This window comes from Cynocephalus volans, chromosome 8 (genome assembly GCF_027409185.1).
Source record: "Cynocephalus volans isolate mCynVol1 chromosome 8, mCynVol1.pri, whole genome shotgun sequence".
Taxonomy (NCBI): Eukaryota; Metazoa; Chordata; class Mammalia; order Dermoptera; family Cynocephalidae; genus Cynocephalus; species Cynocephalus volans.
In genome coordinates this window covers 42,282,048-42,303,053 of record NC_084467.1, presented here as the reverse complement: position 1 = coordinate 42,303,053, position 21,006 = coordinate 42,282,048, and the positions used below count along the sequence as shown (strand labels likewise).

At 33.3% G+C, this 21,006-nt stretch overlaps 1 protein-coding gene across 1 annotated transcript in view; it reads left to right on the top strand.

Annotated features, from left to right (window-relative positions):
- The window catches only part of FAF1 (Fas associated factor 1), a 516,326-nt gene that overhangs the window by 279,128 nt on the left and 216,192 nt on the right, over positions 1-21,006 (top strand). The window contains exon 8 of the mRNA XM_063105346.1: positions 7,682-7,768. Within this exon, the coding sequence (XP_062961416.1) occupies positions 7,682-7,768 (87 nt within the window). The remainder of the gene's footprint in view (positions 1-7,681; positions 7,769-21,006) is intronic.

The following is a 21,006-nucleotide window of genomic DNA, read 5'->3' as shown; positions in this document are numbered from 1 at the left end:
ACAAGAATGTGTTCTGAGAAATGCGTCATTAGGTGATTTCATCGTTGTGTGAACATCAGAGTGTACTTACACAAACCAAGATGGATGGTATAGCCTACTGTACTCCTAGACTACATGGTATAGCTATTGCTCCTAGACTACAAACCTGTACAGCATGTTAGTTTGCTGAATACTGTAGGAATTGTAAAACAATGGAAAGTATTTGTATATCTAAACATAAAAAAGGTACAGTAAAAATATGGCATAAAAGATTAAAAAATGGTATACCTGTATAGGGTACTTACCATGAATGGAGCTTGCAGGACTGGAAGTTGCTCTGGATGAGTTAATGAGTGAGTGGTAAGTGAATGTGAAGGCCTAGGACATCACTGTACACTGCTATAGACTTTATAAACACTATACATTTAGGCTACGCTGAATTATGTTTTTAAAAAGTAATTGCGCTTTGACATTACAACAACCATGATGTCACGAGGTGATAGGAATTTTTCAGCTCCATTATAATCTTACAGGACCACCATCGTATATGTGGTCTGTTGTTGACTGAAACGTCATTGTATAGCACATGACTATATATCGTTCTGGTCTTTTTTCTATGCATACACATAACATACATACATATGCACATATACGTATCTGTATATATAAGTTAGCAAACAGAAATGTACATAATTTTGTAAACTTTTTTTCTTTAATATCATGTAACAATTTTTAATGCTATTAAATATTCTTTTACATCAGGGATCAGCAAATTTTTTCTGTAAAGTGCCAGTTATTTATTTTAGGCTTCTCAGGCCATGTAGTCTCTGTTGCATGTACTCAGCTCTGCTGTCCTGGTAGTACAAAAGCAGCCAGAGACAATATGTGAAGAAATAAACGTGGCTGTGTTCAAGTGTAACTTTATTTACAAAAACAGCAGACTGGTTTTCACTTCTGGTCTCTACTTTGCTGACCCTGGTTTTACATCATCACTTTAATATGGTATTTCCTTTATTTATTTAACTATCCTGTTATTGGCTATTAGATTGTGCCAATTTTGTGTGTGTATGATGATAAACAAGGCTGCAGTGAAGATCCTTGTAGCTAAATATTTGGTTACATGTATGATTTATGTCTTTAAGATTAACTAGTACATTACTTCTGACATTGTATCAGATTGTCTATCTATGAAATTCAGACTTAAAAATCAAAATATTGTGGTATACAAGTATTTCTTGATTTGTGTGACCTATCTTTAATGTAGTATGTAAAAGTGAATTTTACAAAATGGTTTTAGGTTAAAGAAAAAACTCCTAAAAATATTCTTATAATTGTTTCGACTTAATAGGTGTTTACCTGATTTTAACTGGGAAAATTTTATGAACTTTTATTCAGTGACTGCTGGTTTATTCCCTGCAGGCAGCAAAAAACATTTGCTTATACTGTATTTATTAAGCCATTAAATAATTGGAAAAACTTTGTTCTTTCATCGTTTCCACAAAGTGCAGAGAGGAAATACTGCCCTCAAGAACAAAGTCTTGAGTGACTGATTTGAAATTAACCTTTTTCCTTTGGGTCTGTTTCAGTTAGCCTATGAGAGGCAAACAACAACAACAACAAAACACCTGTTTACTCTTTTATATGGCTTAAATATAGTTCTTGGGTGTTTAGGACATTTCTTCAATTCCGCTGACATGTACGGGGATTTTTCAAGTTTATTTAGTGTGACTAGTAGATCATTCATTGTGAATTTGCAGTTTTACTGCTATTTCCAAATATATATTATAGCCAGAAAGAAGTCACACTTAAGCTTGAGGCAGAAAAACTGAAGATTAACACAGATTTTCAGTTAGCAGACAGTCTGTAGTGAAGAGATAGTGCCTCCTCTCATTAGTTTCTTAGACTAATAAGATTACTTATCCCCCCCAAAATGAAACTATTTCTAGAATTTCTGTAACAAATTATTGTTAATTATATTTATTCTCGAAAGGTACTGGCCACTTTAGGCAGAGAGTTCAAAGAATTTTAGAATCAGTAAACTAGTGAGCCACGGCTATCTGGAAGGCCCTGTATATAATTTGCACATCCTGAAGCGGTGCTTTTTAAACTTGGTATGATCTTTAAATACGATCTAACTTTGGAATTTTCATATTGTTTTCACCCACACCAAACTTTTGGTGTAGGAAATTATTAATATTAAATCTTATCCTTGGTAGTTTTGCAGGATGGCCAAAATTCATTTCCAATTATGTGCATTTAAACTAGTTTCCAGATTTGATTACCTTTATTATCATTATCCTAGAAATCTCTTAAAATACCAATTGTCAAATTTCTTTGTAGGCAAGTAAGAGGTAAAATAAGTGTTTAAGTATGGTTCAAAGCAAAACCAGTTACAGTTGTTTACTGAAGAATTCAGTTAGAGCCAAAATATGCACTTTTAAAGTGCAGAATATAGTCAGTTGAAAACCTGATTGAAAGAAACTTCAGTTTTATAGTTTACTTGAAACAACATCTTCATTGTTTTCTGAAAAGATGGTATTTGAGAAAAAGAAATGTCTTGAGTTACTGTTTTTATGAGGAGAGAATTGCTCGATCTTTTAAATGGTTAATGAGAAGAAGTAATAGTTAAACACTTGAAGCATTGATTTCTGATTTGAATTCTTCAACACATGCCAGCCCTGGGGGAAGAAAAAAAAAAAAGCTTGCTAATTAACATTTGATTACTGATGCCACCTTCTCATTCCCCTTGCACCATCCGGTTTCAAGCGTGTTTTGTTCAGGAAGGATTTTTAGGGGGGTTTTAACTTGCATCCTAGTAAAAACAAATCCAGGTGCACCTGCAACGTGTGTATAATATGTTAAAAAAGAAGAAAAACAAAAGGCCTTAGATATGAAGTGTGTGTTCAAAACCCACTCTGAATCAGAAGTGATTGGTTTCTTAACCATAAGCCTTTCAGAGAACCAATGATTGCTAGGAAACTGGAACTAAGCCTAGTCTGTATGCCTTATTTTGATTTAAACACACACACACACACACAAATACTTATTTGTTCAGTGCAGTTATTTAGCATACTCTTAACTAGAACATCATTTGATAGTGTGAAGTACTTGGAGCTCAAAGTTTGATGGATTTACAATTTGGATAAGCTGAGGTTCTAATATAACCAGAAGTCTTTTTCTTCGAAGAATTATGAGAGAATGAGATGGATGTCTGTAGTTTCAGGGTAGTTTTTGTAAGGATGTGATGTGCCATAATATCTTAATTCAGAAAATCTAGAAAATAAAGTGCTGATAGCTGTTTTAAGCCCATGGCAATTGAATATTTTTTTTTTTTCATTTCTTGTTTTTTTTCTGTATTGAAATGTTTGATATGTGAAGAATTGTGGGCCAGATGTCAAAGTTTTTTAAATGGCGAAATGAGTTAATAAAACTTTAGAACTATTATCGCTTAGCTGGAGTATTCTGGCAAAACCATAACCTCACTGGTAGCATTTGGTTAATGGAATAGTTATTTGGGAAATCAGTGTAACAGGCTTTATTTTTAAATGAGACCTCATGAGGAGAATATATTAATTAGCTTTTTAAAAAATAGTGTAATAAGAATAGAAACTAAGACTTGTCTTCATTCAAGAACAAAATTCACCTAAAATGCTTATAATATTTATCACCTGAAATTATTTGCAATTTTCCTTTTGATGTCTATTTATATTTATTAACTCTACTATTGTTTTTCCACTTTATAGCCTTATTGGTTTTAAACTTTTCCTCATTATTTCTTTGTCTAGTATACATTTAGCTCTTCTTTTCCTGCACCTAGGATTAACTCCAATATTTTCATTAAATCATAGGATTGTATATATATGAAAATCAGAAGTGATCATATTTTATTCTCTTCTGAGGTTGAGTAAACTGATTCTCAGTTTGTCCACAGTAACAGCTAAACAGAATTAGGATTAGAAATCTAGTTCTCTGCCTCTCATTATGCTACAACACCTCAAACTTTGTGGCTTTATTTCCATTAAAATCTGCTATCACTTGGATAATACGTGAATGACATTTAAAACTCCCTGAAATGTTTTTTAATAGTTTGACTAACCTTTAGCTCACAAGGAATGATTTTATTATAGTTGACGATGTTATCTACTAAGTTTTATATTTTTCAATTTGAATAGCTGAGAACAACACATTTGAGGCTAATCTGAGCTTCAGAAGTTAGCCTTTAGCAGAGTAATTTTTCTTAAGAATTGTTTTTCTAAGAAATTTAACTAAAAAATAAAACTTTGAAAATTTAAGTGAATCAAAAGAAAAATTTGTGGGAGATAAATATCTTGTGAATATATACTTTTATAATTTTATGCTGAGCAGATCATAATAAAATGATCTTTTCGCCAGTGCTATGTTTAGCATTGAAATTGCCACAGACATTGAAGAAATATGAAGTTTGAAATAGAGATTAGATTTTTACATTAATTTATAATGTATAAACTTACATTCATTAACAATGAAACACAAGTAATAAAGAAACAAACCAGTACTGTATTGATCCTGTACTATTTCAAGTTAATCTGATTTATATTTTTTCTCAGTTGTAAACAATTATCTGTAGTAATGGGGAAGAAATTAAATTATCCCTTTAGAAAATCTAGAAAGCAAAGTCTGGAAACCTATTATCATTCTAGAACTCTTGATCCAAATACAGGATAGTTTGTGATATAATTTTAATGTTCATCTGGTAATCAAAGCATTTATTAAATTTTTTCAGAACTAATTGAAACGTGCATAGTTTAGCAGCCTGAAATCTCACAGATTTAGAGCTTAATGCAAAACAAGAATTGAAAAGATTATGAAGGTTCAGCATGATCTTGAGCCAATGCTGATCAAAGAAAATGTGTAAGACAAAAAGGCCCTTAGGAAATGTTACCCTGTGAAGTGCCACTTGTCCTTAACTGGAATTTAACACACCCTCTAAAGATGAAACTCCATCTGAAGCAGCACAATAATGGCAGCTGGGTATGCCAGCCACAGCAGCCTAGCCTGTGTATGTGTTCTTTCTGCCTCTCCCAGGTGCTCTCAAATCAATCAATTACTCTCATCCCTGTCTCTTTCTCTCTCTCTCTTCCCCCCTGTCTATGTTCTCATCCCATCTCCCATCTCTCTGTACCTTCTCTCTCTTTCTCTTCTTCCTCCGTTTTCCTTTCTCCTTCTTCCTCTTCTCCCTTTCTCTTTACTCCTCCCTCTCTCTTTCCTCCTCCCCCTCTCCTCCTCTCCATCTTTCTTAATCCTCCCTCCTTCTCTGAGAGAATTCTTTGTCCATCTGATTCATGATGACTTTAAATTCATCTGCATCATTTTATACACAGCTGTACTTTACCATTCAGGTTTTCTAGAATACTAATATTTTTAAAGAATCATTTTTACTTTTGCTTTGTGTATGTTTTGGATTTGTTCCTTCCATGAAGGATTGTGATTTAAAATTTTAATTAAATATAACCATTAATAAAGATAATGGAACTTTTTTTATCTCCGTTAGTAAAATCAACACTCATTTGGTGCTTTTGCTATCTTATCACTTGTGTTTCTTCCATGTAATGGTAAAATCTACCAGTGGTTACAGCATTGATAAGCATGGAATTATTGTTTGAAAAACCAATATATTTTCACTTAAATTGTTGTTTAGTGATCTGTTTAACACAGATTCTTTTGGCTTAATCTCAGAATACACTGTGAATTTAGCCTTTGCTAAACATTAGCCTAATATGCTTTACATGGTATCCTCTCAGCCACGTTCTTTCTGCATTAACCAGTTCATTCTATGATAAGTTGCTTAACAGATGTCATTCTGGGGAGAACAATGAAGCCAAATACTTGTGCAAGGGCTAACATTACTCTAACTTTGATCACTTTTGTTCAGCACATCATTCTGGCGTTGTGCTTTATACCAACATAACACTATAGCCAGAACATGCTTTTCAGGCTTAGAGTGGCAAAGGAATGTTATTCAGTTCAGTGCAGTTACAGATGAGTTAATGAAAGAAGAAAATACTGTTTATTTCATAATACCGTATTGTTGTGCTTGGGAATTAAGGTAGAATTTAAAGAATCCCACTCTAAAGTCATTTGTTTATATACTCATAGTATTTGTGTATACTCTCGTTGCAATGCTGGGGTAGTCTTGCCAACTTTCCAACAGATGTAAATATTTGTCATTTTTTTTTTCCAAAAATAGTTGATGAAGTTTGGTGTATCAAAACAATGTAATCCAAAAATAACGTTAAGAAGGGATTTTTTTGCCTTGAAACCTAAAGACTCCTTATACTCCCTCTTCTGTCCTTTCCCTCTCCTTTATTAATATAATGCTTCAGGTTTGTAGAACACCTTTCTCCTTAACAGTGCTAATGTTTAAGTATAGTGAAAGTGGTCAGAAGTTGGCCCAGTTGCATTTGGTTAAATTGTTGGGTTGATAATGACTGATGAAAATTTTCACACTATAAGTGACTGACTAAACAAAATATTGCCTGGTAGACTGGCCATTGCCAAGAACCTCTGGAGAAAAGCTGTTTGTTTGAATGGAGTGGGGATCAAACCATGTCCCAGGCTCTCCTCAGATCTCATTTACTAAGTCCTTTTTTACACAGGTGTACATTAGAGATAAAAATAGATTGAGTTGCATGTTTTGTTTTATTTTTTCCTTTCCCTAGTGAACATATATCCCTATTTCACTAGAAGGGTAACTTAGATGTGTTTATGTATAATAAAGAGTAATGTGATAACAAAATGCTGTAATTGGACAACATGATATTTTAGGCTTCTGCATTTTAAAACATGAGTGAATGCTGCTTGTTGAAATATAAAAAACTGTATTGAAATATTATCATAGAACATATTATGTGCAACATTTCAACACTAGCTTCATTTGTTACAGTAGAGTAATAATGCCATAAGTAAGCTGAAGAATTAGTTAAGATGGATGGTGTCTCCATTGTTACAATTTTTAAGTTTTCTTTACAGGAAGGGGCTAAATAGTATATTAATGGATGGCTCAGATGTTAGTAAATATTCTGTTAAAATAGTTTTTAATTTGGGTGATTTCAAAGAAATAACCTATGCTGCTTTAGTAATAAATTTTTATATAAAATATAAAGACAACTTCAGGTCCCTAAAAAATCACTACCTTTCTCTTTCCCACATAGAAACTTCAAATATATATTTTTTTGTTTGAATCATTGCTCATTTAAAGAATTAACTAAATTATAAAAATTTATAATTGTAGTCTGTCCTAAGTGAACTGTGTATGTGAATGACTAAAAAGAAACTTGAAGTCAGCCAGGAGTTGGAAAACAACCGAGGACAAGGGATGTTTCTTGAACTACTATTTCATCTAGGCTTCACTGAAAATCTGCTTTTAAATTTGGATATTTTTTTGTTTTGTTTTGGTGGCCTGCCAGTAGTACAGGGATCGAACCTTGGATCTTGGTGTTATCAGCAGGATGCTCTAACTAACTGAGCTTCCCAGCCAGCCCAGTTTTTTTTTTTTTTTTCCCAACAAAATGTTTTGATTTGTGTTTTGCTAGTTTCAAATTCTTGTTTTCAATCTAGAAGAAAACAGGAAATACAGTGTAGATATATCACATAAGTTGACTGGAAACTATCATAAGTTATGTGGAAACCTGATTTGAATTGTGCTCTCTCTTGCTTTTTATAGGTAAAGAGAAATGTGTACGATCTTACAAGTATCCCCGTTCGCCATCAATTATGGGAGGGCTGGCCAGCTTCTGCCAGAGATGACTCAGTAAGTAACAGTCAAGTTCTCAGTTCTATATCCTCCTCTCTCTCTTTTGCCACTTTCAGTCTAATTGGCTTTGATAATAAATAGAATCAAATGCTTTGAATGTTCCAGTGAGAGAACTTTATAAATCAAATAATGAGAAAATAAGAGGAGTTGTAATAATTTGAGTTCATTTGCAGAGCAGATATTATAATCTAAGCACATCAACATTCTGTTGGTAATGTTATAGTGTCAGTGTCAGGAACTTAATGCTACTTGATTTGACTTAAATTTTTCCTTGAGAGAAGAATACATTTAGATAATATTAATAAAATGTTCAAAGCAAAAAAAAAAAAAAAAAAAATCCTAAATTACAGATATTCCAAAATCAACCTAATCATCATATTTAATTTTAAAACTAAATTCCCCATAGCAGACTGTTGCTTTTAAAAATAATGAATTTTTGCAGTTAATACCACTTTAGTCTTAAAAAGCTTCACTACCATAAAAACTGGAAGAGACTTAGTCTGTCATTTTTACCTACTATTATATTTATTTATAATGATTTTCCTATTGTAAATTTTGAAACCTTTCCTATCTCGGCCTTGTTTCTGGCCATTACTGCAGATAAGTTTTGGGCACTTTTTCCCATAAACCTACTTGTTCTAACCAGGGATGCCCATTTTTTTAAAAAAAAAAGGTACAAATGAGAATGTTTCAGGAATTCTGAAGTTTAATCTAATATTTAAAATAAATATGGCTGAAAAGAAATTGGGACTTTGTAAACATCTTGTAATAATAAATACTTAAAAGTAATTGTGGCTAAGAATTGAATTACCTTTTAATATTTTCTAGTAAATATTTTGTTTCTGAGTGGATAATAACTACTCCTCCTCACCCAGCACCACCATCATACATTTTAATATAAACGAATTCTTTGTGGAAGAAAGAAAAAGTTTAAGACAATTTGTTTATGTAGATGCTACTTGAGTCTCATTACTCCACAATATAAACCTTATACCTATGGAAAATGCTTTGTGGATTAGGAAACTTTAAAAATAGTCTGAAAATAGCAAAACTTTTTTTTAATAAACTCTTCCAGAAAAAAATGTTGTTTAGGTATAGGCACTTAAATTTATTTCTGAACAACTGATTTTAACATTGATATTATAGTATATCATTAGAATTTTTGGCTGGTTGTCCATTGCTAAGGATAGGGATGTGGTTGTTAGGTTGGTTGTTGGTTGGTTGGTTGGTCGGTTTTGTTTTTTTCCTGTTGTGGTGAGAAATTTAATAGAAAATGTGATACATTTATTTTTACAAAAGTAAAAAAGTAATGTTCATAAATGATAGCCTACTGTTTACCCAAGGAGACACGAAGAAACCAGAAATGTTCTTAGCATTGTTTAAGAACCTGTTAGAAGAAATAATAACATTAATAGAAGAAAATAATTAAGATCTGAGCATGTCACTTAAATTCTCTGAGCTTCAATTACCTCACTACTTTACAGCATTATTATGGAGATTAGTGATAATATATATACTGTACCTGACTCATAGTAGACATTCAGTAAGTGAGCATCAATATTGTAATTAATTTTAAGATAACTCAAAAAAGAATCACAGGCAAGAATTGGCTGGTTTAAGTAAATGAAATGGTGTCTGGGAAGGATAGTGGGAGTGAGTGAAGATAGAGGTAATTCAGATTAGCCGTCTATTTATCGTGTTGAATCTGGGTGATGTGTGTATTGGGTTTATTATATGGCTCTCTCAACTTCTGTATATATTTGAAAATTATCATAATAAAAAGTTTAAAGCAAAAATAATTGTCTGGTTCAAGAGCAAGGACATAAAGTAATAGAGAAAGTCTAGAAATCTGGGGCTTCACCGAGTTGGAAAAGTCAACTCTTCTTGGATCCCACACTTGTAGACACCAGAGTGGTAGGCTTATCAGGTACAGGTTCCTAGAGTGATAAGCAAATATAGCAAAATATGGTCAGTTCTTGTATCTGTAACATAATGCTTCATACATTTTAGGTGCCAATTCATCGAATTGAGTTGACACAGTCTTTTGTGAGACCCACATTTTAATGATTTTTGTAGTGTTTAATATTTTACCAAAGAGTTGTACTACAGTTTCATTACTGTAGGAAAATATGGAAAGCCACTAAAACTGACCATATCCAAGACTGTAATGTTACCTGGTGCTGTATCTAAGTCACAGCAAACACAAGAGGGAATCCCCATTAAGAGGCTTGATTCTTTTTGCCTCATTATTCATATTTGCACCTTGTCCAAGAACCTGTGAAGTGGTGCCTGCCCACACCTCCCCAGAGTAAATGTTGCCATATTGACAGGATATTGCCTTGAGCTGCATGATTTGATACAACAAAGATGTTTAGGGCCAGCCTGCTTTTAACTGGTGCCGCAGCAGATACACTAGCTCCAGTGCTTGAGTTTAGGCAAAAAAGGCTTACAACTGTAGACTTCTAAAGAGATCCAAGCCAAATATATGTCACAAAACTTTTCTTTCATTAAGATGATAAAAACTTATAAAGCTGGTGCTTATAATCTATATTGTTGCAGGCAGTGGTGTTTTTATACTTACTGAAATCACTGAAGTGGAGGCATCTGCCACAAAACAAGACAGTCCTCACAGCTTAGGGCATGAATTGGGTACCGCTGAGAAATGTCAGCTGTGTAAACAGCCTGAAATGTGTTACCAACAAAAATATAATTAATTTCTTTCCAAGACAGTGTGCCATAACGTAATACTTAGAATGGTTTAACTTTCAGAGAAAGCACCTGAACGTTTGCTTCCAGTGCCAGAGTAGAGGATAGATTATAAAGGTCATTAAAAATGAGGTTAGTTTGCACTTTTCCTGCCCAGTTGCAGAAATTCGTGTGGCTTTGAATATACAGTGGCTTTAGATACCAGTGGCATCCATGAATTTACAGAATTATCATAGATCAAGAAGTTAATTTAGAGTGATGGAAATGTTCTAAATGTTCTAAAATTAGATTGTGGTAAAGGTTGCATATCACTAAATTTATTAAAAATCATTGAATTGAATATTTAAAATGAGTGAATATTATGGCGTGTAAATTATACCTCAATGAAGCATTTTTTTAAAAAAGTTAATGAAGAACTAGATTAAAATACTTCTTCATTTATGTTTTTATTCTGCATGAGAAATACTTTGCAATAACACAGGAGATGTTTTCTTCAGTATATTTCTCATTAACCTTTGACTTAGCAAACAGGACAAAGAAATAGACTTCTTGTAATTAGATTCTTGTGTAATCTTTTGAGTCTTTTATGAACCTGATAGACTTCGGTCTTTTGACATTTTCAAGCTACTCAGAGAAGTCAACAAGCATTTAAAACATTGTTGCCCATCTCCCATCAGAATTAAAATATTTTCTTTGCATTTTGTTGTACTCTATGAGGTATGGGATACTCTATGAATTGTCAATAACTCTTACAGTTCCTTTTACACTCTCATCAGAAAAATAGTTATCGAAAACTTCACCAGTAAGGAAATGTTTTCATGCTGTGACAGTTCAGCTGGGAGAACAAGGAATTGCAAGTAGGCGAAATCTCATTTTACACTTTAACAAGGACACTCTTGGTTTCCAAAGAGTAGAAATAATTTTTACACTATGAATTATGTTTAGACACCTTATTATAATGCAGACAATCTGAATATATGTAGTTTTTTTAACATTCTAGGATTTAATAATGCTTATACAAAGGAGGAAAAGTCCTTCAGGTTTTTTGTTTTACGCCCCTTTTATTTTCTTTTGAATACTCATGGTCTTCTATGGTTCTATCACTGGCTATGGAATGTTAACTAAGAATCTGAGAAATCAGGAATTTTAGAATCAGAGGTCTTTGGGTATGTGTTAGAAGTCAGAAGGCTACTTATTATTTTCATATTGACAATGTGAGATCACTTATAAGCAAAACCATTGCCTTTCTATAAAATAAAAATAAAACAAAAACCATACACACACCCTTTTTTTAAACAGAAAAGAATCTGTGAATGAGGGAATATCATCTGCTTCGATCCTTTTAGTGAGGACTATTTTCTTCTGTGACTTCTCCCTGATTCCTTGTGTTTAGCAGTTGTCAAATTATGCACATTCTCCTGGCACTGGACCCATACCCTCACTTTACAGGAGCTGCTGTCCAAATACGGACTCTCACAATTACCACATACCACACTGTACTTACCAACTAGGTAAATTCATAAGCCTCCATTATGGTCATTTTTTGTGTTGCTACAAGGTTAATATTTCTGAAGTACAGCATAATCACATTCAGCCTTGCTTACATATCTTTAATGGCAGCCCCCTACCTGCTGATTTATGGATAAATTTTTATGCTGGCATTCAAAACCCTTCATTTTTTGGTCTGAAATTTCCCTTCCAGGTTTATTTTCCCATACAGGCCTAGAATAAATGCTCGATAAATATTTGCTGAATAAATGATTGAATATTTTACCATATGTGTCTTAGCTTTAGCTAAATACTCATCTTGTTGTTCCTCAAATATACTTGGTGCTCTCTCCCATGCTGTGTCATTTAATCATTCTATTCCACCTAGAATACCTACAACCATTGTCTCTTTTCTTTATGACCTTTTATAAAGAAATCCTGTGTCCCTCTTTCCATGCTACCATCTCTAGCCCTTTTAGAAATTAGTTTCTAGTCTTATTCTTCTTTTTAAATTCTTTTTACTTTTTAAAAATTTTGTTCTTTTTTTCCCTTCCTTTCTCCCTTCCTTCCTCCCACCTGGCTTACCATTTTAGTCACCATAAATAACTTAATTAACCTCTCTGGGTCTCAGTCTCTGTAACTGTAGAACAAAGATAATTACTCATAGAGTTATTGTGAAGACTAAAACATTCGGTAGCTACAAGGATAGTTACTCCTAGGCTTATTTTGAAGATTGAAGTAGTCAGTACTAGAAGAATGTCTTAAATTGTTAACCTTTGACTATCATTTATCTGGTCATTCACCTGACCTTTGTGGTGCTAGTAACCTTGCTGGCCCTTAAAGTTGCAAGGATAAGGTCCTGCTTCTCAGGAATTACAGAGTAAAGTGGGAGACAGATAAATAAACACTGATAAAGTTTGTAAAAATGTAATGGGATCATAGAAGAGGAAACAACCAATTTTGCTAATAGATGGTAGTGGTGAAAGAATGTCTTCCCAGAGAAAGGAACATTTGATTACATTTTAATTTGTATAATTATAATTGTGTTCCTCCCTCTTGTAAAAAAAGTTTTTTCTTTTGGCAATTGGCCAACGTGTGGATCCCAATCCTTGACCTTAGTGTTACAAGACTGTGCTCTAACTGATTGAGCTAACCAGCCAGTGCCCTCTTGGAAATTTTAAACACTGGACATACAAAATGTTTTCCTTATCTTTGTATCTCCACAGGATCAAACATAGTGTTTTACACATTCATTCATTTGAATTGTTCTCAGCTGCACTAAGTTGGCATCTATGACAATAAACAGCTAAAGGATTGATTTGTATAATTACAGTAATTATAGTAACTTGATAAACTTCTTGAATCAGATTCTTTTCTTTCTATTAAAAATTAAAGTATCAAAACTAAGTATTTCTTTAGTGGCAAGTAGAAATAACAGATTTAGGAAAGGGGGGGGCCTACTTTGTAAGCTGATTTGTACCAGTGTACATGTGTGTGTGTTGAAAAGACAGAGAAAGAAAGGGAAAACAAGTGAGCAGACCAATCCAAGTTCATTGAATCCCAATATTGCTATTATTTGGATAAGTTACTTAACATATATGAGTTTCAGTTTCATCATCTGCAAAATGGGGATGTTAACACCCTTGAAAGTCTATTGTGGAGATTAAATGGGTTAACATATTAGGTTGAACCATGTGAAATTACCATTTTTTAAGAATGAAAATGCTTACATTTGCATATTAGCAATTTTGCATGGTTTTACCTGATTGTAAACCACATAAGGCAGGGGTTGGCAATGATGACTGTTGGCCCAAATCCCACTCACGGTCTGTTTTTGTCAGTAATGTTTTATTGGGACACATTCATACCCATTTGTTTACATGTATTGTATATTAGCTACTTTCACACTATAAAGGCGGGGATATATAGTTGCAATAAAGACCATGTGGCCAACAAAGCCTGAAATATTTACTACCTGGCCCTTTACAAAAAAAATTTACCAAATGTCTGGCATTAGGCAGGCATTCAACAAACATTATTAACTCCCTTTCCCTTGAGTAACCACCTTCTTTATATTGCGTACACATACAGAATCAGAAGCATTCCTTGAGTAGCTTCAGGCTCATCTTATGCTATTTAAATTACTTTGTTAGCCTGTCTTAGGGTGGACAAATTCAGGCAATCTTTGGACTTTTTCACAGGCTTATTTCCTTTTTTTGACAAGGCTATGAATAATGTTGCTTCTGATGGTGGCAAGACTCAGTAGCTTCAAAGGGGTCGTTGCCCTTGTCAATGTATACAGTCTTTAACAAATAACACAGGCAAAGCCTAAACAGATGGAAAGAACAGCTTTGAAAGCAGAAGAAAGTTTGGGTTTAAAAGGAAAGAAAAGTTGTGAAATGGACTATCCTGAACAGAGAAAGTGAGAAGTTTGGGAGTGTGGATGAAGCCCTCAAGGGATTTGTTTACTCAGTAAACATGAAGAAGACCACATGGCAGTGAGATAGCCCCAACTAGAAAACTTACAGGCACTAAGATTTGATACTGTGGATCTTGATTTCAGTTTATTAAAATTTCAAACCTGTGGACTGCTGCTTCTCCCCATGAATGGGTAACTGCTCTAGGAATTTCCTTTCCTCTGTAAACAACTAGAAGACAGGATAAAACATATGAAAGAATTGTTTTCAGATATTTGACAACAGGTAGTATAGGACTATGAAAAAGGAAACAAATAAGTCCTATGATAGTCTCAGATTCTGCCTGGAAGCAATTTCTGGATCTCGTAGTAGGGAAGGGAAACCAAAACAGAGCCTGGGGGTTTCACTGAGTTGAAAGGACAGGAATTGGAGTTTTGGGAGACCAAGGCAGCTACATTATGCAAAGCAGACTACCAGCAGAAAAAAAGCTCCAGAAATTTGCATAGGGTTTTCCACGTCTTTAGCTTAATACCAATCTGTGCATGCGTAAGGTGAAATTTCAGGAGGCTAGGCAAAGAACAGTTGTGGGCAAGAAGAACAGTTAACTGGGAACTATAAGGTAAACAGTTCTCAGAGTTCACGCAAAGCTGAAATAGTTCCAGCTCCTACCAACCATTACAGAGACACCTCAGTGAATAAGCAGGGCATTCAGTAGATACCTCCGGAAGAGTTACACCTTAGTGGAGTGGATAAACTAGCCCTAGAGTGAAGGCTACTCTAGGACTTCCTTTTAAAAGCTTAAATACAAGTCTCAAAAGGAGCAAGCTGATTAACAGGTAACTGCCTCTAAAAACAAACTCCAGCATCCAATCAAAAGTTACTGTACATATGAGCTAGCCCGAAAATCTGACCATAACCAGGAAAGAAATCAGTCAAAAGGAACAGGAATAGAAGTGACTTAGATAATGAAATTAGCAGATATGGACTTTAAAGTAGCTATTATAAGTATTATTTATATGCTCAAGGATTTAAGTGAAACCATAAACTTAATGAGGAGAGAACAGAATACACGTATATAAAATAGAACAAAGTGTCACTTCTAGAGATAAACAATATAGTATCTGAAATGAAAATTTTACTGGATGGGATGAACCGCAGATTAAACAATGCCAAAGAAAAGATCAACAAACTTGAAGATATAGCAAAAGAAACTGTCCAAATGGAAGCAAAGGAAGGAAAAAGACAAGAATAAATGAACAAAGTATTAATGACCTTTAGGGCAAAATCAAGCAGTCTAACATACATGCAATTAGAGTTGTAGAATGAGAGAAAAGATGGAGGGAAGGAAGTCAAGACAAAAAATACTTTAAGAAATAATGGTTGAAATCTTTTCATATTTGATAAAAACTATAAACCCATCAGTCCAAAAAGTTCAATGAACGTCAAGAAGGATAAACACAAAGAATTCCACACTGAAATATGTCATAATCAAATTGCTGAAAACGAGTAAAAAAGAGAAAAATTCTAAAGCCACATAAAAATAATATACATTACACACAGGGAACAAACATAGAATTTTTTGATTTCTCATCAGAAACAATGCAAGCCAGGAAACAGTGGAGTGGCATTTTTAAAGTGCTGAAATATTTTTTTTAAATGGCAACTTAGAATTTTGTATCCAGTGAAAATAATATTTCAAAACTGATGGTAAAATAAGAACTTTTTCAGACAAAAACTCAATTTGGTGATATCAAACCTATACTACAATAAATATTAAAGGAAGTTCTTTAGGCAAAAGGCAAATGAAACAGATGAGAATTTGGATATACAGACAAGAATGAAGACTGCAAGTAGTGGTAAATATGTTGTTAAATATAAAAGACATTTTTCTTTATGTTCTTAATGTTTTTTAAAGTAAAAACAATTACAAGCAATGTGGAGTTTTTAACAAATGTGGAAGTGAAATATCTGATAACAGTAGCACGAAAAACATAATAAAAATGTACTGTTGTAGAGTACCTAAATTGTATGTAAAGTGGTATAATATTGATTGAAGGTAGTCTATTACATTAAAGATGTATATTTTAGGCTGACCAGTTAACTCAGTTGGTTAGAGTGCAGCCTTATAACACCAGCGTCATGGGTTCAGATCCCTGTATCAGCCAGTTGCCCAGAAAAAAGCAAAACCAAAAAAATAAAAACAAACAAACAAACAAACAAACAAATAAATAAAATGCATATTTTAACCCTTAGAGCAACCAGTAAAAAAATAACTAATGCACCAAAATATAGCTAATAAGCCATGAGAAGAAATAAAATGGAATAATGGAATACTAAAAAAAAAAAAAAAAAAAAAAAAAATCCAAAAAAAGTCAGGAAAGAGGAAACAAAGAAAAGATGGAATGAGTACAAAGCAAATAGCAAGGTGGTTTAAATTTAACCATATTGATAATTACAGTAAATATAAATTGTGTACACATTAAAAGGCAGAGCTTATCAAAGTGAATTTTAAAAAGAAAGATTCAACTATATGCTGCCTACAAGAAATATACTTTAAATGACAATGATATAATCTACTATTAACGTTTTTTCACTAAATGGGCAGAAAAATACTCACCATACAAACAGCAAACATAAGAAAGCTGTAATGACTATATGACATCAGAAAAGATACAGTACAAGGAATATTACCAGGATTAAGGAGAGACATTTCATGATGATTAAAAAGGTCAACTTATTAAGAAGGTATAAGGATCCGAAATGTGGTATGCACCTAATAGCAGTTTCAAAATATATGAAGGAAGAACTTACAGTACTAAAAAAAATCCAATTCCATAATTACAGTTAGAGATTTTACATTCCTGTCTCAGCAATTTCCAGAAAAATGACAGGCAAGGATAAAGAAGATTTGAACAACATTATTAACCAACTTAAAATAATTGAAATTTATAGACACTTGACCCAACAATAGAAGAATACACGTTCTTTAGAAGTATGCATGGTACATTCATCAAGATAGACTGTGACCTGGACTATAAATAAAGTCTCAATAAATTTTAGAGGATTTAAGTGAGTATTATCACTGACCAAAACAAAACTAAATTATGTATCAATAGCATAATGGTATCTGAAAATCCCAAAATATTTGAAATCAACAACACACTTAAAAGGAAAAAAAAAATCCATGAGTTAAAGAAGAAATCACACATAAGATTGAAAGTATTTTAAACTGCCTGAAAATGAAAACACACTATATCAAAATTTGTGGGGTGCAACCAAAACAGTGCTAGAGGAGGATTTATAGCTTTAAATGCATATAGTAGAAAAGGAGGTCCAAAATCAATGACCTAATCTTTCATTGTGAGAAGATAGAAAATGAAGAGCAAAGTAAATTCAGGCTTATGGGATGACATAATAAAGATAAAAGCAGATATGAATGAAACAAAAAATAGATAAAGGATAAGAAAAAGTCATTGAACCTGAATGCTTGCTCTTTGAAATGATCAATTAAATTTACAAACTTCTAGCTTGACTGATCAGGAGAAAAGACATAAATTTCCAATGCCAGCAATTGAAGAGGGGACATCACTAAATATAATGCAGACAGTTAAAGGATTAAAAAGGAAATATTATGAATGATTTAATGCCAATAAATTCCACAACTAAGATGAAAGGCACAAATTGCTAGTTGATCCAAGAAGAAATAAAAAATGAAAATAGTCTAATTATAATTTTTAAAATTGAATTTGTAATTAAAAGTCTTCCCACAACAAAACTTCAGAACCAGATGATTTCATTGGCAAACTACCAAAAATTTAAGGAAAATTAATGCCAATCTTATATAGACTCTTTTCCAACTAATTTTGGGAAGCCACTATTATAGTGATACCAAGATTGGTCCAGAGACATTAGAGGAAAAGAAATCTAGAGACCAGTATCCTTTATGAAATACATGTCAAAATTTTTAACAAATTTTACCAAATTTGTATTAAATAATATATAAAAAGGATAGTACATAAATACTACATTTCAAAAGGGTGGATTTTATGTTACGTGGCATGGCATTATATTTCAATAAAGCTGCTATTTAAAAAGGAAATAATATGAAAACTATATGCCAACAAATTTGAAAATGTAGAGGAAATGGAAAAATTTCTGGGGACATACAACCTACCAATACTCAATCAAGAAGAAATAGCCTAACACCAGTAATGAGCAATGAGATTGAATCAGTAAACAGCAGTCTCCCAGCAAAGAAAAGCCCAGAATCTGACAGCCTCACTACTGAATTCTACCAAACACTTGAAGAAGATTTCATCCTAATCCTTCTCAAAGTGTTCCAAAAAATTGAAGCAGAAGGTATTCTCCCAAACTCATTCCAAGAAGACATCATCACCCTGATACCTCCTGACAAAGGCACAACAAGAAAATAAATCTACAGGCCAGTGTCCCTGATGAACTCAGATGGAAAAATTCTCAACAAAGTATTAGCAGACAGAGCCCAACAGCACATTAAAAAGATCATAGACCATGATCAAGTGGGATTCACCACAGGAATGCAAGGATGGTTCAGTATATGCACATCAATAAATGTGATACACCACATCAACAAAATAAAGGACAAAACCCATACGATCATCTCAATAGATGCAGAAAAAGCTTTTGATAAAATTCGACATCTCTTCATGATAAAAACTCTCAACAAAATAGGTATAGAAGGAAAGTATCCCAACATAATAAAGACCATATATGACAAACCCACAGCTAACATCATCCTGAATGGGGAAAGGATGCCCACTCTAAGCACTCCTACTTAGCATAGTACTGGCAGTTCTAACCAGAGCAATTAGGCAAGAGAAAGGAATAAAGGGCATCCAAATTGGAAAACAGGAAGTCAGATTGTCTCTGTTTGCAGATGACATGATCTTATGTAGAGAATACCTGCAGACACCACCAAAAAACCTCTTAGAACTGATAAACAAATTCAGTAAAGTTGCAGGATACAAAATCAATATAAAAAAATCACTAGTGTTTCTATACACCAACAAGGAACCAGCAGAAAAATCAAGAAAGCAATCCCATTTATAATAGTTGCCACACATGCACACACAAAATCTAGGAATAAATTTAACCAAGGAGATGAAAGATCTCTACAATGAAAACTGCAAAACACTGATGAAGGAAATTAAAGAGGACACAAGAAAATGGAAAGACATTCCATGCTGATGGATTGGAAGAATTAATGTCCAAAGCAATCTACAGATTCAATGCAATCCCCATCAAAATTCCAATGATATTTTTCTCAAAATTGGAAAAAGCAGTCCTAACCTTCATATAGAACAACAAAAGAACCTGAATAGCCAAAGCAATCCGGAGCAAAAAAACCTAAAGCCAGAGGCATAACACTACCCCACTTCAAATTATATTACAAAGCTATTGTAACCAAAATGGCATGGTATTTACATAAAAACAGACACTTGGACCAACAGAACACAACAGAAAACTGAGGAATCAACCCATATACTTACAGCCAACTGATCTTTGACAAAGGCAACAAGAACATATATTGGGGAAAAGACTGCCTTTTCAATAAATGGTGCTGAGAAAATTGCACATCCATATGCAGAAGAATGAAACTGGAATTTTACCTCTCATTATATACCAAAATTAACTCAAAAATGGATTAAAGACTTAAATATAAGACTTGAAACCAGAAAATCACTAAAAGAAAACATAGGGGAAACATTCCAGGAAATAGGACTGGGCAAAGACTTTATGAATAAAATCCTAAAGCACAAGCAACAAAAGAAAAAATAAATAAATGGGATTATGTCAGAATTTCACACTTTCACCATAGCAGTTTAGATTGTGTGTGTGTGTATGTGTTTTTGAATAGTAGCCATATTACTAATGTGGCAAGGAATGAGCAGTAATACTCTATTTTGCTACTGACAATTACTTAAAATTGTGCTAGGCTGAGTATGTAAAGATACATTTATATAGTGATTTGTAGTTTACAAAGCAAATTCATGTACGTGATCTCATTTGAGCTAAGTACTAGATTATAAGTGAATAATTTTTTATAGAAATAGTATATAGTGGAATACAGTTGCTATCTATTATCCTAACTTTTCCTCAGGGTTACTTCAAACCATCTTTTCCTCCTAGCCAACTTGTAAGAAAGGTGTCGATAATAATAACTTTCTTTGTGTGAGACTATGAACTCTTTGAGGGCAGGCAGGTCTTATTCATCTTTGTCTCTAAAGTGTCTATTATAGCCTCTGGCACAAAATAAACACTAAAGGTTTCTTGTGTTAATATTAAATGTGGCACTGAAAAGTCAGTGATTGGCTGTAAATTGTTGTTTTGTTTTGTTTTTACTTTTATTTCGCTTGTCTCTAAACTGTGGTTAATAATGGCTAGCCCATTGCTCCAATACATTACTGCTTTTTTTCAAAGACATTCCTGGTCTTTTTCAAGAAACCAGGGTCTTTCCCTCTGTTACTGAGAAAGGTCTTATAGAAACCCTTGTACTTGACCCTATTGTATATCTGAGAAATGGAAGATTGTTTGCAGTACATAGGTGCACTACTTAATTCCTGGCATTTGTTTTTGCAAGTTAAC